At 37.2% G+C, this 24,702-nt stretch overlaps 2 protein-coding genes across 4 annotated transcripts in view; both read right to left on the bottom strand.

Annotated features, from left to right (window-relative positions):
- Positions 1 to 17,622, bottom strand: part of LOC145215941 (dynein beta chain, ciliary-like) — a 57,018-nt gene extending 39,396 nt beyond the window's left edge. Inside the window, exons 1-32 of one of the 2 annotated variants that reach the window (XM_080084462.1) lie at positions 17,457 to 17,622; positions 16,343 to 16,545; positions 15,964 to 16,082; positions 15,050 to 15,243; positions 14,479 to 14,650; positions 14,079 to 14,178; positions 13,936 to 14,021; positions 13,689 to 13,814; positions 13,016 to 13,159; positions 12,591 to 12,680; positions 12,065 to 12,232; positions 11,385 to 11,501; positions 10,945 to 11,094; positions 10,479 to 10,618; positions 9,940 to 10,008; positions 9,678 to 9,804; positions 9,361 to 9,507; positions 8,816 to 8,924; positions 7,783 to 7,886; positions 7,269 to 7,409; positions 6,835 to 6,972; positions 6,202 to 6,390; positions 5,640 to 5,777; positions 5,167 to 5,283; positions 4,514 to 4,657; positions 3,609 to 3,812; positions 3,047 to 3,163; positions 2,348 to 2,578; positions 1,844 to 1,987; positions 1,152 to 1,310; positions 736 to 858; positions 103 to 225 (exon numbers count right to left, since the gene is read on the bottom strand). In XM_080084462.1, coding sequence (XP_079940588.1) covers positions 103 to 225; positions 736 to 858; positions 1,152 to 1,310; positions 1,844 to 1,987; positions 2,348 to 2,578; positions 3,047 to 3,163; positions 3,609 to 3,812; positions 4,514 to 4,657; positions 5,167 to 5,283; positions 5,640 to 5,777; positions 6,202 to 6,390; positions 6,835 to 6,972; positions 7,269 to 7,409; positions 7,783 to 7,886; positions 8,816 to 8,924; positions 9,361 to 9,507; positions 9,678 to 9,804; positions 9,940 to 10,008; positions 10,479 to 10,618; positions 10,945 to 11,094; positions 11,385 to 11,501; positions 12,065 to 12,232; positions 12,591 to 12,680; positions 13,016 to 13,159; positions 13,689 to 13,814; positions 13,936 to 14,021; positions 14,079 to 14,178; positions 14,479 to 14,650; positions 15,050 to 15,243; positions 15,964 to 16,082; positions 16,343 to 16,545; positions 17,457 to 17,479 — 4,356 coding nt within the window. In that variant the 5' untranslated portion in view covers positions 17,480 to 17,622. Of the gene's footprint in view, positions 1 to 102; positions 226 to 735; positions 859 to 1,151; positions 1,311 to 1,843; positions 1,988 to 2,347; positions 2,579 to 3,046; positions 3,164 to 3,608; positions 3,813 to 4,513; positions 4,658 to 5,166; positions 5,284 to 5,639; positions 5,778 to 6,201; positions 6,391 to 6,834; positions 6,973 to 7,268; positions 7,410 to 7,782; positions 7,887 to 8,815; positions 8,925 to 9,360; positions 9,508 to 9,677; positions 9,805 to 9,939; positions 10,009 to 10,478; positions 10,619 to 10,944; positions 11,095 to 11,384; positions 11,502 to 12,064; positions 12,233 to 12,590; positions 12,681 to 13,015; positions 13,160 to 13,688; positions 13,815 to 13,935; positions 14,022 to 14,078; positions 14,179 to 14,478; positions 14,651 to 15,049; positions 15,244 to 15,963; positions 16,083 to 16,342; positions 16,546 to 16,606; positions 16,651 to 17,456 lie in introns of those variants that run through there. The other variant, XM_080084463.1, reaches the window with a different exon arrangement.
- Positions 17,623 to 18,293: 671 nt separating this feature from the next.
- Positions 18,294 to 24,702, bottom strand: part of LOC145214400 (uncharacterized) — a 55,500-nt gene continuing 49,091 nt past the window's right edge. For both annotated transcript variants that reach the window (XM_080082914.1, XM_080082921.1), the window contains 3 exons: positions 21,695 to 21,871; positions 19,533 to 20,282; positions 18,294 to 19,104 (listed from right to left, as the gene is read on the bottom strand). In XM_080082914.1, coding sequence (XP_079939040.1) covers positions 18,977 to 19,104; positions 19,533 to 20,282; positions 21,695 to 21,871 — 1,055 coding nt within the window. In that variant the 3' untranslated portion in view covers positions 18,294 to 18,976. The remainder of the gene's footprint in view (positions 19,105 to 19,532; positions 20,283 to 21,694; positions 21,872 to 24,702) is intronic.

Here is a 24,702-nt window from a genome sequence, read left to right as displayed (position 1 = left end):
CATTTATTTTATGTTACTAAAGTAAGTTGTCCATGAAAGTTCAGCTGATTACAGCATAATACACAGTTGAACCGGTCTATTTTCAACACACAAACAACATACCTGGTTGTCTTCCAGGGTCTCAACCAGTTCCTCACTACTCTTGATGAGAGGAGATTGTGTTCGTTGATGACGATCGTATTCAAAGTCCATCGATGCCCAAGTCACATCCAACTCTCTTAAGGTCTGCAAACATTATCACATTACGTAAAATGGCTTATCTAATTTGGATTCATTCATTCTATAAACTGTTTTGGGCATGTCATCCATCATTACTATTTGGTAATATTTTATTTTCAAAAAAGAGTAAATGTGGCAACTATTCCATTGTAGTATTTTGCATGTCTGACACTACAATACACCCCTGAGCCTTGACAAAAAGAAGGGTGTTTTGCAACAAACAAAACATTAAGTTTTGATTAAACTTTTCCCCCACGGTTGTTGGTTCTAATCCCATCTCTCATGGCATTGCTTAGACTGAGTAAAACCTGATCGTTTGACTCAATTGCAAGTCCCTAACTTTCTAAAAATCAAAAATGTAAATATGTTTACAGCAGAAACTTTGCACCAAACCTACATTACCTAGGTTCTGAGGCAAAATTACTTTCATCATGAGGAATAAAAAGAATTTTACAGTCAGACTGTTGTCTCACTCTGTGGTGTTAATTTAAAGTTCTGCAGAATCTGTCATCCTACCTTTTCCATTCCCATTTCTTTTACAGCTTTGTCGACAATCTCTCTAACTTCATCCTCAAAGTTGTGAAGGTTTAGTTTCAGCAGATCAGCAAGAGTGGTGGTTTCATTCATCGAGAATTTCACCTACGTTCATACAAACATATCATGCAATTGTACAACAACATAAGAAAGTGTAGGAATTTTCACATATTTTGGCCCTTAGTTGCAGTAATTTTACCTAATTTACTGCAAATTTTATCCAAAAATTTTTAATTTAACTGCAAAAACACTTTTTTGAAATGAAAACAGGAAAAACGCTATTTGATAAAACCATAAAACACATTAATACAGTATAAATAGTTCTTCATTATTATGTCAGTTGATACAAAATGAATTTATTTGTAAGAAGTCGTAGGAATGATTGTGGATTTCCCTACCTTGGTGGCTTGCATTAGTTCGTGCCAATGTCTGTCTCTGATAGCAGAGTTCTGCAATTCGCCGACAGCCCTCAGTGATGTGATCATGTTCTTAACCATCGCATCGAGCCCTCCAAACACATCCCATGCCCTCGCCTCTTTGTCCAACGTTCTGATATCCTATAATATACAGACATGCAACATATTTTTTACCAGGATGACCTGCTGCTGTTTAACCCCATGGACATGTAAATACGAATTTGTGGCTTGATATCCTACATAAAAAGGGTTAACTAAAATAAATTTGTTCATAATGGTATCAGCCCTGAAGCCTCAATGCAGACCAGCAATCATGGCACACTTATCAATAAATCATAATACGCCAGGCCTATTAAAGGTATTATACCCAATTAGCGGGTTTCCCAAGCATTACCATAAGGCAAGGCACAGGCTAGAAAAATCTTGCCTGCGGTGGGATTCGAACCCACGACAGGAGTCTTTCTGGGACTCGCGCTTTACCAACTGAGCTACACAGGCTCAGTGGAGAAGCCACCGAAAGTCGAATCACAAGCCCCATTGTAAAACAGGTTTAAAGAGGACTTTGGTCAACAAAGATACACAGCAGATTTAAAACAATACAACACAGGTAGTATGTGTGCATATGATGAACTTGATTAAGGGTTAGGAGTTATGGTGGTTATGCACCGATGTACCTTTGCAAATCTCTTGCAGTCGATGTCCATCTGTTCAACATTAATATCAGCCCACAGTGTAGTTTTCCAATCATCAGTGCTGGATCTGACCAAGTCCACAAGATCCCAGACACCCTTGCATATGCCTACCTCTCGTCGACATGCCTGGCGGAAAAACGCACAACTGATAATGACATGGGTAAATATCGATGGTGTAACTACTGTATGATTATGAAAAAGCTAGAAAAACATCTTTTTTAGGAAAACAAAAACAAAACCTTGCAAAAAAATTCATTTGTTTTCATGAAAAACCCATGTTGATTTTCTTTGCCAAAAAGTGCAAACCACAAAACTTTTTTTTTACGCTTGCTACTAAGCATGAATGTTACACAGTACAACAAAATAGACAAAATAAGTTTAAACTTACAAACATATCTTTACAATAAATCGTGAAGCTCCTTTCTGTGGCCATAAGTGACACACTCATACATTTTGAACCTATTAAGCAAAAACACAGCATCAAACCTTAAGTTGTTTGTAATCAGGAACATTGACTTCGAACAGTCCGGCAGACTCATGAAGATCAAACATTTCCTTCTCAAGGTCAAGTATCTCAGCGTGCATTGTGTCTAATAAGGAATATGGATCTTCACAGTCGTATCTGAATGTGAGCTCCTTACGGAAACGCTCGCGATGTTCGTGCTGTTTAACATCGAAGCTTGTGCATTTGCGACGAATAATGGAAACTTCATTGGCCTGTGAAATGTACATATTAGCTTAGTTTGTCAGGAAATGTTAATATATATAGTTATGTTGGCAGTCAAAACAATAATTTTACATGTTAACATTAACAGCAGTGAATCAGGCTGGACAGGTCCCACAAGTAAGGGTTTTTCCACAAGGCAACACTTATTTTTGTTATTTTTTGTTCTATTTTTGTTCTTGGATGCCCTTTCGAATACTAGCCTTGCATGTTAGCGGGACATGAATATGCAAGTTTATTGCTCGGGTCAGTTTGTGCAACTGCTCCACCAAGCACCGATCAAAAACGCTTGGCACCGAGTACTCAGGTTCTGACTTGGCTTGGACTCCCCAGTCATATATGGCAAATTTTATGAGTTATATAGTAATGGCATCTGTTGCAAATAGTATGTAAGTTATATAAAAAAAATCTGCCAAAAAAAAAACCAAACTGTCAAAATCAGTTTAAGCATGATCACTTACTTGTAATGGTGCAACAGCTTGTTTCACAGTAACTGACAGTTTCTTAGTGTTGGTCCACTGTTCAGGAAGCTCCTGAAGAAGCTGGTGGACTTCTTCTGACATTTCTTGATCATATACCTAAGAATCGGTTACAAAGATTTAATGCAAATTCTTAGACTCAATGTATAAAATGCACCTGTGTCAAAGCATAAGTGTAACCACCTAAAGGGGGCATTTTTAACCATTTTCTATTGTTTGCACTCCGTTATAGTAACTAACCAGTTTCTAGCACTCATAATTTTGAGGAAAGAACATTTCTTTCCACATTGAAATAAATCAGCATGCTTGAGGCCCTATAAACAGGTGGTGCCAAACAAAGGGTCACATGCATCTCTGACGTTACAGTATGAGTTTAAAGCCAATCCTCACAACATTAAGACTGTTGAAATTGAGTATTAAGTGCCACAGCCACAAGCATAATGTCACAACATTGTGCAGCTGCTTCAATTCAAGTATTGTGCCGTTATACCAAAGTTTGGCTAAAGACAATAAATGATAAATTCCTACAAACCAAGTTACATACCTTCAGCAACTCAATGGTGTGTTTGAGAGGTTCAAACATAACATCTGTGTTTTCAGTTCGATCACGCACAGCCATGAGATGTCCCATACAATCAACTAATCCATTGTAATCTCCTTCCTCTATGGGTTTGCCCAGACCTTGGTCTGCAACCTTGATGAAGTCTTTGAGATCTGAGAGGCTGTTTTCCACATGTTTGATCAAGTGCTGGAAAAGCAAGATTACCATGTTACAGAATCGTGGAACATACATTCCCACACCAACATGATGAACATTAAAACGGACGTTCTAATGCTGATAACTTATCGGTCGCTTTTGCACCATTGAGCTAGGTGTTATCACTCGACCATTGGTGCGCACTGCGTTTTTTACCACTGCCCTGTTTTGTGTGTGTGTTTCGCCGCCCTTTTCGCTTTACAATAACTTCTGTTTGCAATTTATGTCATTACCCTGATGAAGGTGTCTCGTATGGGACATCGAAACGTTGGCATATTAAAATAAAAACTGCTGGAAGAGCTAAAAAATTTGTTGATACATTATACCTGGCAGCAACAGTTTATTCATACCATGTTGCAGTACAGAAGTATACACTCAATTTTGTGTGTATACTCAAAAAAGTATGATAGACTAAAAGCCAGAGCATGTTTTTGCGACAAAAGGTATGGTATCTGCAAGAAGTGCTAACAAAATGATATTGATCATAAAGTTGTATTAAACCAAAAATAAGTCAAAAATTTGATTAACTAAGTGTTTAGTTTGCCCAAACATTACATCAGATTGCTGAGCAAGTATTTTTACGCCGTATGTTGTTCAATTTTCACACAAGCTTCTACCAATTAAACATTTACAGACTTGGGTAGACATGAGCCTACAACCATGTTGTATAGTTGGTTTATTTTTACACTCACCTCCTTAAACATAAAGCTCCATCTCTTGACAGTGTTAAGTAGAGCTTGCTTGAATGGTTTGATTTGCACGAGGAACCACGAATCAAATACTTGCGTGGGTTTCACATTGCTGATCACTTGGTACTGATTCTCATATGAGTCAATCTGAACAAGAAGAATAAAAGATTATTTTGAGGAACTGTAAGAAACAGATGAAGTGCTTTAGCTTGTGTTGACTTGGTGATCAAATGTGCAGTAATTTATAAACTCATTTATGGTCTTCCAACAAATATATTGTTTCTATCAACATATCAACGCCCTATTAAGGTTTCATCAGCGAAAAAAACAAACAAATTGTTATGGAAAGAACAAAAAGGGTTAAACATGCAAACAATGACAAGCTAAACATAGCATGTAGGCCTTCCAATCTAAAAACATTTCAGCCTAACATTCATAACATTACGATTTTGTTGTTAAAGTTAAAATAGGTAATTTGAGGGAGAAAAAAAAAGCATTGTTCAATTTGTGCACAGTGGCATAAAAACTACAGCAATTGTTGCTTGTGGGTACAATATAATTTTAAACATTTACAAAAAAGTAGTTGGTTATTAACTTATTACTTAATTAAACTGTTTTTAAAACCAAACTGCAATCTCGGACACATGGGAACTGACCTGCTCCTTAAACTGTGTGAGAGTTGGAGGAGTTTCTGGTACTCCATCCTCTGCATGTGCTTCAACTTCTTCTGGAGTCAGAATGTGACCGTATGTGAGGAACTGACGCATGAATTCCTTCAAACACATTACAATGTGACGTTTTGGGGCTTTGGTTTATTTGATTTACCGATATGGGTGGTATGAGTTGAGTTTATTTCTTGGTAAAAAATTGGTAAAAGCTTGGTAAAAAACACATACAAGTCGGAAATAGCTGTGCAGCGCTGAAACGTTATGGAGTGCAAAATAGTGGAGAGCACAATTGGTGGATCATGACTAAATGCACTGTAGCTACACTGTATTATGAGGTTATTTTACAATGCAAATCTTCAGATGCATATGTATGTTGTGAAAAAAATATATGTTTAAAAACATATTTCCTGACTGAAGCAAAATACAATTTGGCAAATACTTAGTGTGGTGTCTTAAAATACCTGGCGATCATCGGTCCAAAGATTGCCATACTCCAGAAATCCTTGTGAATAAGCCATCGCCTTGTCCATCACATCGCGTACCCTGGTTAGAAGGTCGTTTCTCATCGAGGCAAGTTCCTCAATATCCTCCATGTCAGCCTGATAACAAAACAACAATAGTTTGATTTCGTTGGTTATGACACATCAGTACACATATAATTAATGTATAAAGTAAAACTGCCAGATAATTGAAATCAAATGCAACCATTTAACATTGAAACACCAGACTAGACAAAAACCTTTAAAGTCACTTGTTTATATCATAAAAAAATCATTATGAGATGTTAGTATAAAATTGTAAACACAAAGTATGTAAGTATCATACTGTATAAATATTGCAATTGATATAGAGTGCTGGAAATCATCTTTGGTATTGAAGTTACAATTATATTATCCAGAAATACAATAAAGTCACAGCCAATAAAATACTACATTTCACCCAATTAGATTCCTTAATCGTTTGTAAAAATGTTTTATTTAGTATGGTCCATGCAATTTTGACAATTATCACAAATTTACTCACCAGATAGTGTTCGTGGCCAACTTGAGGTGCCACACGAGGCACCAAAGTGCTCATGTTGTATATGTCGGTCAACAAACTGTTGATAAGCTCAAGGAAGCCATCCTGTGTTCCTTCTACCAACGAAGGCCTGAAAACCATCTCAGGAACTTGCAACTCCAGCTCAGCAATGAACAGAGGTTGAACATCATGCTGTAAATCAAAAACAATGTGGTTGTCGTAAACTTGCATGAGTGGCAGATGCTTCAAAAGCAGTGGTAACAAATAAAAAGGCATAGATTGCCAAGTCAAAATGGCAGAAGGAATAGCGCAACTGCTTTGAGCTTATGCAGTTGAGGGTTTTAATCTGGTCTCAAACACATGTGGTTTTCTAAAAGAGAAGTCAAAGTGGCATCACTACAACCCTTTTTGATGGGTTGAACTAAAAGTCATTGACACCCCAATTCAAAAAATTGAATTGATCCAATGGACTTGCAACAAAACAGTCAGCCCAACAACAGACTGATTGCAAGCATAATAAATTCCGGCATTGCCCACACATGAAGAGTAAAAATGAAACAAACAAATAAATATAAGAAACTTTAAATATAAAAGCAAACAAAGTAGTAAAGTACAATTAAATAAATATGTTGGTACCTCAGTGTTATCAATGAAGTAGTTTAGTGAACAATAGATGCAATTGAAGAAACCATCGATGACCATATCATCAATATGACTGACATATGCTTGCCATACTTCTGTGTTGGCATCAGCACCAAAATATTCAAGATTTTCCTGAAAAGACAAAACAAGTATTAAGTCAAACAATTCAGTAACATATCAATAAATGTGCTACAGACAATGTACACTGTTATCCTACAAGGTCTTGTCAGTGCAGTTGGTAACAAGACTTTGGCCACATGAGCTTATGTAGCCTTACGGCCTGAAAGCCAAGCTTCACCAATTTTGTTCAATGTCAATAAACACGTTTTGTAATTGTTATTTTAATGGCACCACTGACTACAACCATGCTTTCAAAAGCACATTTTTGAGATGTGTGAACTATTAGCATAGAAGATCAGACAGTTTACCTGAATACATTTGCGAATTTTTTCACCATCCGCCCCAATGCTTGCATATCGCTTGGCAATTCGATCTTTTCTGTCATCCAAACTCAGCAAAGCACCGATGTTAGATTGCTTGCGATCGAACAAAGGTGTTTCACTCCATGTCTGGTGCAACACAAGATTTCAGTGTTTTAAAGACAAGAAAGGCTACTTTTTTGGCTTTAAATCTTACTGCAAACTAGGTTTCCTAGTCTACGTCTTATCACACTTGAATGCTTGGGAGGCCGACTTTATTCAATACTACACCTTTAATAGGCCTGGCGAACTATGACTAAGACACAAGTGTTGAAAAAGCTGTTCAGTACAGCCTATTCTAGTGTAGGCCTTTTTTGGAATAAGGTATTCAACAAAAAGAATTTCCGAAAAAACAAAATAGTCCCAAATGCTTTGAAAAAAAGGGGGATAAATTTTTAAACAGGTAAACACAATGGATTGACACCGTCATCTGATCAAATCATTAATGATCCACTTAACATACCTTCATGATGGTTTCAATCATCTCAACATTGGATTTAGTTTTCTGAACTCTGACTTGCAAGTCATTTACCTTGTCCCGTGTTTCTTGAATGTAAGTCCAAATATCTACAAAAATTTAATACATGTTTAGGTACAAACAATTTATGGTTTTGAGTAAAAAAACCTCATCTTGCCACAAAGATTAATGATTAACAGTTGGTATGGGCTATTTAGCTAGTGGGTTCTAATCATATCTCAGCATCTAGTACAGCATTGTGGGACAGGGTTTTTTTTATTGTATTTTTCGACAATCAGGCGACAGTCCGAGAACTGAAAATTGCCCTTTGACGTTCACAGGGTTTGAACCCAGGACGAATCCCGATCAGGTTTTATGTCTGTATATGGGTCAGGCGCGCCAGGCCATTCGGCCAAGTTCCTGCCCTTGTGGGACAGGGTTTAAGTTAAACAAAATCAAAAAATGATACAGTGAAACTTAAAGAAGGCAGCTGTGCAGGTCTCAATGCAATAGCAAGACAAAACTGACGTTAAGTAGGAAGTTTCTTTTTGATGCAGGATTTTTTTACATACAGTAATAAGTAGTGATGCACCGAACCCCCCTAAAAAGGTTCGGGCCGAAACCGAATATTCGGCCACGAGGCCGAATAATTTCGGCCGAATCAGGCCGAACCTAAAACCGCATTTCTTATGGGTGTTTTTAACTTAACCTTGTTGTTGTTGATGCAAGTGAACTCAATTATGACAAACCAAAATCAATTTCACAATGCGAAAGCTTCACTAAACTTGTAATATTTCGCAGACAATGTGGCAGGTATTTTATAGATACAACAAATAGTTCATTTATGATGTTTCGTAATGGCGAAAATGAAAGTCGGGGTATTAATTCCATGCAATCAAAAAGTTCGGTTTCGGCCAAATTGTCAAAAAAGTTCGGGCCGAAACCGAAACATCGAAAAACAGCGTATTCGGCCGAAATGTTTCGGCCAACCGAAACTTCGGTGCATCACTAGTAATAAGTATCAACATTGGCTATTTACCTTCTGATCTCCAGCAAAGTGTGGTTTCAGCTTGCAACAAAACCTCGTCGATGTCCTTCAGTTGACCTTCAACCAGTGGAAATTCCACATCTAGGATTGTGTTGCGAACCTAAATATACTTTTTGTGTTGATTCCTTGTTTCTGGTCCTTTTGCAGTGGACCTTACTTTCTACATCTGATGGTTAGGTTTATATTTGAAGCAAATGTATTTGGTAAAAAAATGCTATCACATTTATTTTGATAAAGAGCTAGTTAAAGAAATTGTAAAGAAAAATCCTTGCGATTTGTGGGCCCATCATAAAATGAGCTCCAGGACCTAATAAAGGATATATTTTAAACAATCTCTGACAACATTGTTAAGCTGTGACAAAGACACACATTCAAAGATAAGTTAGGCAGAAAAGAAATTTAAAAGCAGGGGCACCTACATTCTAACCATCTACCATTAGAAACAAATGAGTACAACATAAAAACTACATAGAATCATATTGCTTCCGACATTTCTCAACATCTATTATGAGTTGTTTGATGTAAATCACACTTACCTCATTATACCAGGCAACTGTAAGATCGAGGTTTGCACTGTACATTCTGAACATGTCATGGTCTGCATAAAGATTGGTGGCAACTTCAGGAATGTCTTTTCTCTCTAGATATTTCAAGTAGCGAACTTCACGAAGAACCGCAACCAACTAAAATGTATTACAATAAAAATCATTTGGGCAAAAAGTTTTATGTCATGCCATTAGGAGTTTAACTGTTATATTCTGAGTTGGCCAAAAATAATCATGAAACACTATACCCAGATGTTAAAAGTAATTCAATCATGGAACCTGTGAAAATTAACTAATTGTCCATTTACCTGAGGGTCAAAGTTGACAGAAATGAGATTAGTGTCAGGGTTTCTTTTCAGTAATGGTTGTCCGAGATTAAACTTGCATGCCTCCTCGACACCACTTGTCCATTGCTCATATATCTTTGCTTCGTATCTGATTATAATTTATTAGTTTTCAACAAGCCTTTATTCATAAGAACTTGGGTGTTTCATATGGATATGGCTTTAAAGATCACAGGGTAAAATACAACATGTGTAAAACTTTAGCAAACATAAAATAATAACTTACTCTTCAATGAGCTTTATCATTTGTTCATGCTTGGCAAAGACAAGCGCACTTTCATCTGTCTTCAAACACCTGCACAAAACATTTAGCAATATTGAAACAGAAAAGGACAAACAAAACAATACATCAAAAATCGGAAACGCCAAGAAATTGGAAAAAAATCAATCTGGCGATCCCTACTACAAAGCTGATGTCCATACAAGGCAGACAAAGGTGCTTGTGATTCGACTTTCAGAGAGTTCACTGCTGAGCTTGGGTAACTCAGTTGGTAGTGCGTGAGTCCTGGAAAGGGTTCTGTCGTTGGTTTGAATTTAACCGCAGGCTGGCCTTCGCCTTGCCAGTGATTTGTTATAGCACCTTCAATAGGCCTGGCAGACTCTGATTTACATATTTATTGTATTGTTTAATGGAGAAATAAACATGGCTGTTTGCACCCACATCACTGGACCACTAACTCAACACTAATTGTATCATTTCAAACATTTAATATGTTGACAAAATCACTAAATTTAAAATATGTGAAACAGTTAGAGTTAACATACGGGTGTTTGATGTGTTTGAACCACTCCATAGGCCAAGTGATCCTGTCTTTAAGTTCCTGTGCCCACTTTAATTGCCCAGCTACTGGTGGTTGGTTCTTGTGAACGCACGGACGCAGGGGGTTCGGCATATCATCGCAACTCTGTATATATTTAGTATTATATTCATTATTACATGCTATCAATTTATCTGTAAGTAAAACAGTGTGAAAGTGGATTTATGAGTAATGTAATTATAAAATAAAATAAATAAACACTTATGGCAAGGTTTAAAATTGGCTGGAAACAATTGGCTTTTTAACAAAACGAATGCTGTTTTTTAGTACATTTGCCTTATATATAGTGTAAATCATGTGACAAAATGTGACTGTAAACTTCTAACTTCTACCATAAAAGTATTTTACCACATTTTGCGAAAATCATGGACTCAAAGTTCGGCAATAAACCAAAGTTGATTCCATGGATTTACCTGGTTAGCAGATTCGGAAACATGGTCATCAAATATCCTCTTAGCAAGATCAAGACTGTGGTTGAATTTATCCAAAAGCTGTGGATATTTGTGGTCAAAGTCTGCTTTGATGATCGGCCGTTCAAGCAGACTTCCAAAAATGCTCAGCATCTACAGGTAAAAAGTCAAGTTTTAATTCAATAAATCCCTACATAAATATATTTTAGTGATTAACTAACAATGCACACACATAGGAACTACAATCCCCTATTTATCGTGTTTGCTGACTTTGACACAGATGTATTGTTTTGTTAAAGTTTGAACCAACTAAGTGGATTTCGAAATGTGGCTTGAAGTGCATGTTTTCTTGTTGAAGTAATTATGTTCCTCTCTATCTGTTCATGTTCAAGGCCTATATTTGCCACCAAATATTTGATACAAATAACAGACTTGGTAATTACTTTAAAAATTGATGCCATTCCCGAGCAATCATCAAATCCTTGACAGATGATGTTGGCAAGTTGTCTCTCCAGGTCACATAACTTATCTGTGAAACATTCAAAGTCCTGAACGAAGGCCTGCAACAACAAAAACAGGTATTAGAAATTGAGTTCAAAACAAATTTAAGAACTAAAGTTAAACTTAGATAAGCTATTGCTTAAAGTTAAGCTTATTTGGTCAAGTGAAACAAATTCAGCTAAAATGTGTTAATTATAAATCAAACGATTTATGATTTTTGACAACTTTACAAAAAGTTGTCTTGTGGCTTTTGTTTAATGGCTGTTATAATTATCAAACCTTTTAACAGCAGAAAATTTGTTCTTCTATTTTCAAAAAGTTTGTGGTCTTTCTATTTTCAAGGACATAACAGGTATTGCTTAAGGTTCATTTGAAATCAACAACACTTTTTGCTGTCATTTTTACTTTCAAAGCACAAAGTTGCTTGACAGTACTTAAGGCAAAGTCTCGGTTACATTAAATCAAAATAATCCAGTTTCAAACAGATACCAGTGTCAACATTAAAAACATTCATGTCAGAATTCCAAAAAATGATAAATATCGTAAGTAGTTAGGCCAATAGAATACTGATAAAATTGTGTCCTTTATGTCAATGGTTAAGAACCACTTAAAAACTGTCTACCTGGTCTTCAGGGTCAAGCGGATTGTATGTGCGTTCACCAAATACTTTGTAGATTTCTTGGAAATTCTCAAATATGTTGAGCACAAGTTGACTGAGAACACGACCTTTAACCCCACCAAATTCTATTTTTTCCAACTTCATGAACTCCTGGCTCCTAGAGAAAAACTCCTGGAAAAGAGTAAGGCCCAATTGTTTGGAAAAATCATGTACAGGTAACAAGTTTTAACACACATAAAGTCTTAAAACAGCCTGACACTGCTAAAGTAAGACTGATGCACACTAAAAAACTAGTTAAATCTGGGGTGGGAAACCTTTTTGTTCATTTGTTCATTAGGACCCCAATCATAATAAATCCCCTTTCCGTAGAGAAGTTGTATTGATAATGTTTAGTTATTTTATCCCTACGTTTAAGTCTCACAACATCAAACAATTAAAGCCACTAAAAGCAACATTTGTTGATTCAACCTGTCACAATCATGAGTTAAACCATGTTTTCAATCTGTATTAAACAAAAACAACTTCTCACCATGACTATATCCAGGCGTTCAATAAAGCGATCCAACCTTGAAAAGATCAAATCCGGGGAGAAACTCCATTGCTTTACTTTGGATTTATCCTAAACAAAAAAAGAGTTTCTATCTTAGCAAAAAATACATCCTTGATGGTGAAACTTCACTTCCAGTTGCACAAATTAGGTGTGAATTATCTGCAGATAGTGCAGACTGTTTTGCCATGTAAGATCCCATTAGAGTTGTGGGTGACAAGACAAATGACCCTTCTATTTGATGTTACAACAGGGCATAAACTACAATATACCCAGATCCACAATGGCCAAGTAACAGCTTGGGAACCAAAATGCAGCCAGTTCAATGGCATTATATCAGTATAAATGCTTTTATACATGTGTTATTGTACTGAAATTCAATCCACATATTCTATTTCAAACCTTACCTCAAAGAAGTTACCAATGATTGACTTGTAGTGGTGAAAACTGTCTTTGAAGGCATGAAGAACTTTAATGGCGCTTTGGACTCTCTCAATGACTTCGTCCAATTCACCTTTTAGCAAATCTTCAGGTGACAAGTAGTTGCAAGACTGCAGAAAATGCACAACCTCAATTAGACTAATTCTTTAAATTGAAATGACATAATAAAGTAGAATCAAAAACAAAACTAATTTATGGTGCTGCATAAAGTGTGTTTGTTATTGCAGTGTAGTATTTAGTATTTTAAACTATTTGGAAACTTAAGGGCCACAAACCAGTGAAACTGCGGATTGGAAATCATTGATTTAGAGCAGTGGTTCTCAAACTGGGGTATGCGAGTAGATTCCTGTGATACCTAATTTAAGTCCAATCTAAAATTGCAACTCAACTGACCCAACTGATCAGCCCTGGTTTGCGAAACTCGTGTTTTGGACATTCTTTTGAAATTACTAACTATGCCAGCCAGGTTAAGAAAATGGGCCTATTTCTGGGTTTATCTATTCAAACAGGGTTTAAGACTTTAGGTGGTATGCAGCGATAAAAAAAGTTGTCAGGTGGTACTCGATCCGGAAAAGATTGATAATCAGTGATGTAGAGAATAAAAGTATGAAATTTTTCCACATTATATTTATGACATACCACTTCAATGAGGAAGTTACACATTTCCCTCAGCAGGACGATGATTCTGATCGGAGTGTTGTAATGTTTTGACATGGACCAAATCAAGCAAATCACATGCATCAAAGGATTCAGTTTAGGAACAGCCTAAAAATTAAAGTTTTTCTCAAAAGTGATATTTTTTGCAACAAGTGTTACACATTATGCAAAAAAACTAACCAAAACAAAATTTCAAAGTTAAAGGACTCAAAATTCAGTTTAAACCCACCTCAGCAAAGTCAACTTGTTCCAGGTCATCCAGAAATGACTGCAGTGGTTTCAGATGCATCTGGATATCTCGAGCTTCGCGCAAGGCTGTATATTGTAAACATGTTAGAGGAGTAAAAGTAGAACACCCATTTACAGTAATACCTGCTACTACATCCGTGAATATGTCACGCAGAGCTGGATAGTAACTGCTTTGAGCAAGCTCGAGAATCTTGGCCATCTTCTGCACTTTTGGTCTTCGAAGCTAAGTATCAAAAATGGTTAATACATTTTTGTAATGTATTGTGTAAAAAATACTTTAGTGGACAAAAATTGTGTGCATGAAAACTTTGGTGCACAGAAAAAGACATAGCAGCACAATTTTATCCAGTACTTCAATTCAAATTAAATAAACCGTTATCATTTGTGGCACATTGTTTCTCAGGTCTATGGACTTACATATGCGGCATTCGGCAAGAATTCTGTGAAAAAGGTTTTAAAACACTGTTTTATAGGTATTTTTATCTTACTTTTCATCGCAACACTGGTCTGCTTAGGTCATCACCTGTGTATAGATGCATTCTAGGTTGGTACACTTCGAATTCCAGAATGCGATCTCCACAATAGGTCCTGGGTTGTGACCTTCCAGTAGAGCTTGTGCTGAATCTTGCTTGAGCACATCTCGAATCTGGTGACTCCATTCGATGACAACCGTCTCAATCGCGTGCAACACAGTTCTGGTGAAATATTTCAATAGCAGGTAAACAGGGAAAACACCTCAGGAGAAACCGACGTGTTTTGGAGATAGAATATTAAAACAAGGGACAACAAATAGCCTTTTTAAAAAGCAGAAAAATGTTGTTTGGTAATGTTTATACTTGGTGGAATTAATAAAAGATGCACATATTGGTTAACAGAATTTAGAATTTTACTGTTACATTATTTCTTTTTTTATGCAATGAAGAGCATAAAAAGATAATTGAATTTGTTTAAATCAGAGGCTATTCTTTTTTTTAATTGCCAAATTATATTAGTTTATAACGGAATTCGCTGACCAAGAATAAAGTTTACTTACCATGTGCATAAAAACCCGTCAACAACTTTTACTTTGAAGGACACAGATAAACTTTCCTTACCTCTGTTCGTTGTTTTTTTCGCTTTCGAGCTTCTCGGAGCCGACCGGTAACGGAAGTAGGGTTTTTCCCTTCACGTGACCTGCCACTACGTAGACGTTGCTCTTCAGTTTGTGCACGTGACGCAATACGTCATCAGACACCACCATCGGCCATCTTTGATGATTGTCGTCGTTTGAGAGAAGATGAGATAGCATCTGATACAATTCCTCACGTCAAAATAATGTTACATAGTAGCATGGCACACTGGCCTATACGGCAAGTCTTACTGGCAAGTTCTCATACCAGCTGTACTGATAAGACCATTTTAGGTCAAAACAGTGTGCATTAAATGCAGCTTACTTATCAAGAAATAGCCCAATGCTTTATTGCGACTTGGGGTTGGTAGCATAAATTTGTACTGAAATTAGTTTTTTGAATTGGGGCATTTTAACCAAAGTTATAATCTCGAATAGCCGAGAATTTTGCCTGTGTCGTTTGTTAAATCTCGCAAGCCGACAATTTTGCCTGTATCTCGTGTTGGTTTTGTGTCTAAGCCAGTGGTTCCCAACCTTTTTTGTTACATTCCTCCCTTTGCCCATTTTCGAACGATTCATTCCTCCCCATAAGACGAAAAAGAAATATAACATAAAAAATTATAGCCATTTGAAATAGACCTTATAATTAGGAATGTCCATTTCAGGATCCTTTACAATAACCGGTTCCAAATGTGAACCGGGTCCAATTTATAATGGATATAATAATGTATACAAAAATGTTCCGTTTCCAGTGTATTTTTTTTACAGTTTTTATAAAATTCCTCCCCTGAACTCATAAAATTCCTCCCCGGTTGGGAACCACTGGTCTAAGCCTTTGTTTCATAAATGCAAGTGTGTAATATTGCACAACAAGGCGTATAAGTTTGGTGGTTAACTGACCTCTTCAATCATCGGTGATAAATGCTGCAGCGGGATTTGCGAAATATCTCCCACAGATATTTTCGTCCGAATGGTGTCTTTGGTGACAGCACATTTTTCCTTCTTAACGAAGTAAGTTCCTGCGTTAAAGTAAAATGCGCATTAAACGCTATTAAAAGCGAAATATCACTGTACACCACATGTACACAAAGGTGTAAATGCTAAATTATGGCCGCCCCTTAAGTCTTTTACGCATAAAAAAGCCGTTAAAATGCATAAAAGGAATTAAAATTGCAGTTCATCAATATGGCTACTTTTAAATTCATTTCCATACTTGGGTTCGCAATAATATATAAAATCAATCCAATAAACTTCAAGGTTTGAATTAATTAAAAAACACCTTTCTGTTTAATAGATGTTGGAAATTCGTAGCTTGGCGTCAGTTGGCCACTAGGTGACGCATATATCACGATTCCCATGTAGTCCGTTTTGTCAAGAAATTCCTGAATAAGAATTTTCAGTTCCTCCTGCTGAATCATTTTCGCCCATTTGTCGATTTTCAGATTCAGGGTCTTCAGCGTTTTGTTTTGCAGAAAGTCCCATCTGAGAGAAAACGAATTAATTTTGGTTAAGACGTTTCTCTATTGTGGTGAAGACGTTCTACCTGGGGTCACGGTGAATCCAGGGGTGTACCAACAGTCAACAATGACCGGGGTAGATATACATAGACACCAACGGTTACAAAGGGGTTCACAAAAGAATACACGAAGCGTGTGTATGATAACGCACGTACCACCACTTTAAAACGGGTGTCTGTAATTACCACTTGGCCGCTGTGACCACGGTGGTGCAGTATATACAGGTTGGCCACAGCATTTAAAAAAGTGTGTACAGGCTGGTCACAGGGGCCAAGTGGTCAAGTGGTATTTACATACACCCCTTTAAAACAGCTTGCTTTCCTTTTAATCTAAAAAACTTCACGTCTGAAAAACTTGCCTACAAAGCTGATTAAATGTCACATCAATCATAAGGGTACATGGAATCGCAGCTACAGTTATAAAGCGTGCATAAAAGGGGAAAAATCGACTAGTCGAGGCTCCCGCAGCAAAAAGGTAAAAAACGCGCCTGAAGGTCAGTAAAATGAATGTTTTAACTTGACTTTAGCTTTTTGTTAACTCCTGCTGTAAACATTCAGTTAACTCCTGCTGTAAACATGATTTACAGTCAGTTTCTTTTCAAATGCAACGTCCTTGTCGCGCAGTTTGTAGCCTGATTGTAATTGTACAAACACTGCCCTAAGGTACATCCACAAGCGTATAAAATGCCGTTCGTGATTTTACAAATTTTGGTGTTTTTATAGATAATGTTACCAACTGCACATTTTTGGAACATCTTTCATGAAAAAAAATAATCAGAAATTTACTTCTCACTAAACTTCGCCACACTTTGTCTTAAACGGCCGACAGCTTGCAATTCAATATTCACAGTAACTTTCTTCGCAACGTATAATTTACCTTGGATCTGACATTTCGGCCATGTTTTGTGATCAGATTGTGAACAACCAGTGGTTTGTTCCACTTCGAGCGGATCTCGGCCGCTTCTGCACTTGTTTTTAGGCAGCTGAGCAACAAAAACAAACGACCAACCTGAATAAAAACAACTCACAACTTTGCTGCTTGCATTTCTTGAATCAGACAACCATTGTTGACCTTGTTTCGTCACAAAGGAAATAATGGCGCAAATAATTGCATAATATCGAAAGTTTTTTAATTGTGAAAGGGGTAAATTTAAATTCAATCCATACAACTATACATTTATTTTTTAGAACAAGGCTTAATTTGGCCTGCAGCACGACAGCCAACACTTAGCTATTTGCCCTTGAAAATTCAAGTCGAACTTTGGCCTGTTTAGCTACCGGATTACCCGAAAAAGAAACTCCATCGAACATCTGTCTCTAATTTCTTAGCAAAGCACATTGGAAAGGGCCCTCTGCAACATGAAGTGGTCTAGGAGCTATGGTGAAAGTGAGCCAGATCCTAACGGGATCTAGAGCAACTTCCAAAATCGATGGCAAACTTTTACTGCCGGCTCTTCAAACTGAAGTACATGTTCCCGTTGAAGGGCCCTCGGCAATTGTTATAATTTTGTAGATTGGCATACCTCTGCATTTCTGGATTCTGCTACATATTCTGAATGCAGTCTAATCTGATACTAAAAAAGGTACTAATCTTAATTGAATATTAAATCAATAATGTCACTAAAATGTTCTTTGTAGTGTTTCAGGTCTCTTTCATGTAGTTTTGTAGCCTATATACAATAAGACACAATTTAACAAGGATAGCAAAAACAAATCCCAATCGGTGTCTTGTAATGGCATAAGGAGAAAAACAAAGAAACAAAGGCATAACGATGGCATCCTTTCAGTTTGTTCCTACACCATGCTAGACACCTTCGAACAATATAAGAAGAAAACGTTTTTTTGCAATAAAACCGTGCATAAGAAGCTGCCAGCAGCTATATAATGTAAAATGGTAGCACGCGAGCACCGTTCGTACCAAGAATGCTTACGCGTATGAACAAGCTGTATGAATAAGAGCTTTGGAACAGAAATATGTGGCATGATTGGAACAAATATGAAAATATACATCAATATGAGAGCAGCATAATGTCACAGGCATAGTCAAGAAAATATCAGCATGATGGTTTGTAGATGTAATATAGCATAGCAGGCCAAAGTGCATATTGTTTGGGTAGCGTTTATAGTTAAAAGTTAAACAGATAAAGAATTAGCTCATGACTTCACAACCTTAGGGCCAACTTAAGTGTTTTCTTAAATTACATGGAAGAACTTTGGTGGTAAAATGTTTGGGAACTCCTGAACTATAATGTATGACATTGGCAAAGTGCATTTCACAGTTCAGACAAGATGGGGCAAAATTTCGCATAGCAAGTAAAATAACGTATAAAGTGCATTGTGCAATAAATAACGTTTTTGTTAAATTCAAAAACAAATTAGAAGTAAAACAGTAACGTTCTAATTTGCAGTAAAATGATAAAATAATAAAACACAACTAATCATCAGCCATGAAACAGACGAAAGGAGTCGAGTTCCTAATCCACACACGTTTCCAATCGTACAGTCTTCGATCTCGCAAATAGAACCTACAAATATAAATGCAATATAGTGAATTCAACGCAAATGCAACTGTTTACAAATCAAATCAGTTTAAAATATTTTTTATTATCCAAGATCTATATGATCTTGTATTGGTTTGAATTTAGTTTATTTCGTCTATTGACAGAACACATAGCGTCACCATTGTATGTATAACCATTACCAATCCGGAAATAGCTAACTGCGTATCATTAAAACGTTACAGTACAGAGCCCAGGTGGTGGGAAACAGAAAAATTCGCTGCAGTACCACACATTATAATGCGCTATGTAACAAAAGCTCTCAGAAAAGCGATTTTGTAAAATCGTACATGCTTTTATCACTAACTCATAACAAAGCATATATGTATGACACACAAACACAAGATTTTTCTGTTGTATCTAATACAAGCCAAACTTATAAGTGTGTAGCTTACCGATAAAACCGAGTGGGCACCGACAGAACACTACATTCTTTTCCACCTCACACTTCCCACCGTTGAGACAAATCTCCACTGGAGGGCACACTGCCCGGGCAAACGACTCAGCTGCAGTAGATGATGAAGTGGTGGCTGTTGATGCAGTCGTAGCGACCCCCGCAGTGGTGGTTCGTTTTACAACAGACGTTACTTCTGAGTGGTTTGTTGTACCTATGGCACTAGCGGTACCTGTCGGTTTCGTTGTACCTGTAGTGTTACTTGTGTTGACACTAATGTTGGTATCACTGGGACTGTTCGTATTTGCGGTACTATTGGAACTCGGTGAAATTGTGGTACTTGTGGTCCTCCTGGTATTCGGTGAAAGTGTGGTACTTGTGGTCCTCCAGGTACTCGGTGAAAGTGTGGTACTTATGGGACTACTGGTACCAGTGAGAACGGTTAAACTTGCGGTGCTATTGGTACCAGTGAGGACGGTTGAATTTGCACTACTACTGGTACCTACGACGTTGATATCTTTATTGGTTGTCGTAGAAATTGTGCTTGAATTGTTCGTAATTTTGCCAGTCAAACTGTTCGCTGTACTGTTGGTTTTAACCTCCGATGGTCGCTCCTCTTTGATGTTTTCGGCGACAACGACGCACCCGATCACCTCATCGCTGTAGTCGCCGCAATCGTTATAACCGTCGCACCGGTAGGAGGCGCTCACGCACTGCCCGTTGACGCACATGTACTTGTCCCGTCCGCATCCTAAAAAACACAAACGACCACCGGTAAAAAATCATGCTAAAAGTGAAAATTGTGACATCATTAGTCAACTTGGGGTGCCAAATGCGTAAGTTGAGAATCACATTGAACTTTGACCTTTTAACCACGTTCCAAACCCATTTCTGTCTAAATATAAGTTTCTTCTTAAAAAAATGGATCGTCTCCAGTTATATTTAAGGATATTAGTTGATGCTTCTATTAAAATCAAAATATTGCAGAGCAAGCCCATATGTATTTTATCATTGAACAAATGGACACATTATTCTCCGTGTGCAGAAATATGTGCCAGTTTAAGTACGCCGATTCAATAACTCAAATCGCTATAACGCCTAAATCTAGAACAGGTTGACAGATTTTCTCCAACATCAATATTCACATTCTTTGCACCTTTTCAGGAGTGTCCGAAAACATTCAATTCGTCAAAGTGTCAAAGGGATCTGGCCTTGCCCTAATCTACACAAAATCAATAGAAACCAGGTAGCAAGCTTTTCGGAATCGTATTTACCCTGTCAACATTGATTCCAAAAATTGCACCATTCGTTATTCACACCTCATCGATAATAAATTTGAATTCCGTGCGAGCGTAACAAAACCTGCCGAGCAGCAGACAAAGAGCTTCTCTCAATAACTTATCGCTTTTATTATATGGCGAATCATGTGAACTAGTTCGGGCTAAACGACTTCTGGGAGCCTTCACGCTTGATTGCTTCACACCGATCAAGTTATCTTCTATTTGTGGCCGTAGATTGTTTAGTAAACCGCCTTTATTAATTTACGCGCCTTCGGGGCCGCTAAAACGTGCTACATCTGTTTTACGTCATAAGGCCTGTGGCAAATTAGTGCAGTCAACTGTAAGAAGGAACTGTTGCCTGTTTTTGAACGTGATTCGCGTTGGGTTGGGCAAATGAAAGTAGACACACCTTCAAACAACAGAATACGAGTCCAGGTTTACACTTTTTAAAAAAGAATTGGGCAATCTTGGAAACTTTTTCACCCAAACGACAAAATTAACTTTATTAAATTATAGCTATAAATAGCAAAAAACGTTGACTTGGGTTTGGATATAGCAAATTACCTTAAAATAACCAATAAAACTCAACAAGAAGAAATTTTGATTGCTTATGTTCACTTTCAATGAAGTATCATCTTTAAGAATTGTCCTATTATCTACCGAAATAACTGCCTCTTGTGCTGCAAAAAAGGTAGACAGGACTTTTCGGGCCGCGTTCAGGGGGCTTAATTGTATTAAACAAGCTGGATTTGGGCCTTACTTTACACAGAGTATACTTCCTACCGCAATTTCGCCGTATTTGGGCTTTTTATGATCAATAAAAGCAATAAGGTGAGAGTATTTGATTGCTTGTATTCACTTTTATGGACAAACTAAATCTTACCGCAGCCCAGTTCATCAGATCCGTCCCAACAGTCAAAGTATCCGTCACAGATGAGTGCGTTCGGCACGCAATCGCTGAAGTGTGACCGGCACTGCAGCTCGTCATGACGGCACGTGGTAATCTCCATGGAAACTGACGATATGGTTGACTGCACATGAACCGTACTGCTGCTGGAATCTGAAAGGGCAAAGGGTTTTGAGGTTTTTGTTTTGTTGGTTTAAGGCCAGTGGTACTGCTTTCGGTGTGCAGTCAAGCGGAACTAACACCAGTGGCTTTACTTCGTGCTAAATGTGCAAGTAAAACCAGACCTACAAAATGTTCTGTTGGTAAAGTATGTCTAATAAATCAGATTTGTCTAATTAGAATATGTAAAAGACTCAAAGTGAGTTCCCGGAGGTTTTTCTTGCCCAAAAACAACAAACGGACACAAACTAACCACATGAAAAAGATCTCACATTTTATTCATATTTAATAACGCAAAGGAAAATTGGAGCAGCCTATAAGTTAGCTATCTCTCTCATTTAGTTGCACAACAACATAATATTTGCATTCTTCCCAATTCAAATTAACTGATAGATATTTAAGTAAGTCAATGCAAATATCATACACCTCAGCAGATTGTTCACAATTCAGTGGAACTTTGGGAACATGCTTGATGAAAGATTTGATGTTCGTTGTGCGTTTGTTATGAGAACTACTATAGCTTTTCCGGTTCGGCTTTGGTTACAACTCAAACAGTGCAAGTATATTTGTCGGGTCGCCGAAGTTTTTGTCATATTTGAGTAAACACTTTACTAATGTGGTGTAATTAACTGGTTGCAACTAGGTTTCTGCTGTGTTAGGTGCTATAAATAGGCACAGACCTTGAATATCAGTGATTCAAGCACATGAAAAAATATGTACAAATTGGCGAATGCTAAAAATAACAACAGCTTAAATTAAAAGCAGCACGTCAAGGGTGGACAAGCACCACTATGACGTCAAAGGTAGGTAAGAAAAGTAAAAAAAATGGATCTATATCTATGGGCGCTATTTATATACCAGATAAAATTCATAAGATTCATCCTTAAAACCCTTATCGTACGCCCAGCAGACCAAAAAATGACAACCAAGGTGAAATCAAGTCGTTTCGCTTGATGGAAATCCTATGCTTGTACCAACAGGCCGTGTCCAAAACCGACAAGCTCACACTATTCAAGTATGCTTACTCACTGCCACCACACTTTGTCCACGTCACATAGCCCCTTTGTCGCTAAGCACAATGACGTCACTGAAGGTGTGTTCTTTTGCGTGAAAGGAAGTGGCGAATCTTAGATTGAGGTCAATGGGGGAATGAAAAGACTTAGTCAAGCTTTTTTGCCTATTTTAAGTTGATTGCGAAATTGCAAAGGTTTTTGAAGACTGCAGCAACTGTAGTATCACTGTTTAGGTTCCCAAAACTAATAGCACTGGTCCTTTTTAATACCACTTGATTAAAACTAAACTGCAAAGGACTTGTGTACAGTAAATACATTACAACCAGTGGTAGGATTCAGCCGGTTCGCACCGGTTCTATAGAACCGTTTCACGAAATGTTATGAGATCAGCGAACCGGTTCTCATTACTGGTTACTGTCAATGGACTTTTTGTAACAGAATCGACTGAAACATATGACATTTGTGATAGAACCGACTGACAAAAAGTTTGAATCCCTCCACTGACTACATCACATACGTATGTAGTCTATTAACATTTTGAAATATTACAAGAATGTTTGAAGCCTGAAATACCAGGTGTAAAAGTGTTGACTGTCTGGTTATCACGGATGCACTTTAGTCCACATCTGTTACTGAAATAACAGACACCAAATTGCCACTTATTAAACTTGAACGAACCCAACCAATAATTATGCGGCTTTAAATCTGTGCCCATCACATAAAGCGGTAAGTCTTGCTGGAAGTAATATGAAAAAGTAAACTTAGTAGGTCAACAAATGCCTTCAAGTCTAAAAAAGGTGTGTAAATCCATTTAATGGAGGAAAATGGTTTTGTTAAGTACTAGCACGTAAAATGATGAAGAAAAATACCAAGCCACAATGTTATGAAATATACACTTTAGGCCAATAATCAGTGAAAAAACTTATGCAGATGGTTTTCCACTTGGGTGTTACTTTATGGCACAAAAAACGTGCATCTTTTTCAGACCGCACAAATAGCTTCCGTTGCTGTTATTGCGTCAAATAAATGCTTCTCCGAAATCTAAAGTTCTCAGTAAGGTTTTATTACAGTTCAAATACGGCGGAAACATTCAAATCGAGCTCTAAAGAAAAAAATATAAACAGTTAAAATAAGATTTACTCACGTTTCTGCTGCAAAATGTATCTCGATTTATTGTCAAAATTATGAGCACAAAAGCACTTTATCCCTATAATTGTTATAAGTCATGTTTTTCGATCATTAAACAAGCAATTCTGCACCACAACAGGACAATAAGGCCACATAATTCGCATTTTAAATTGTTGTGGTGCCAAAAGATACTTCGAAATGTAACCTACCATAATTGTTACGTGACCTTGTTAGATAAACGCACAAGACTGTTGTAAGATCACGATTTCGTCAAAGGTTTTTTACAGCCCATTGTTGAATTCACGAATAAGCGTTGCCCTCCCGTGATTCGTGATTGAACAAAGCAAAAAGATTACGACAAATTGAATAGTAAAGAACGACGTTTTATGTGCTTAAATTGGAAAAGGTTCAAAATAATAATAAAAAAAGAGCAATCCAATTTATTGTTAATATCGTGTCTAAAAAGACAAATTGTTGGTCCAAATTGTTTTCGCAGTAAATAATGCTAATTTTATCAACTAAAAACGCTGCAAAGTGTTGCAGAGAAGTCGAGCCGGGTTTTCGGGTCAAGTTTAGGCGCAAGTTTGAAAAAATCCGTCTTAATTCGGGCCTGACTTCACACTTTTCCTCATTGTGCCCCAACTCCATTAACTTTCGGGCCCAATTTGGGCTTTTACAAAAAAT

This window comes from Phallusia mammillata, chromosome 1, assembly GCF_965637545.1.
Source record: "Phallusia mammillata chromosome 1, kaPhaMamm4.hap1.1, whole genome shotgun sequence".
Classification (NCBI taxonomy): Eukaryota; Metazoa; Chordata; class Ascidiacea; order Phlebobranchia; family Ascidiidae; genus Phallusia; species Phallusia mammillata.
This window is presented reverse-complemented; position numbering and strand designations above follow the sequence as displayed.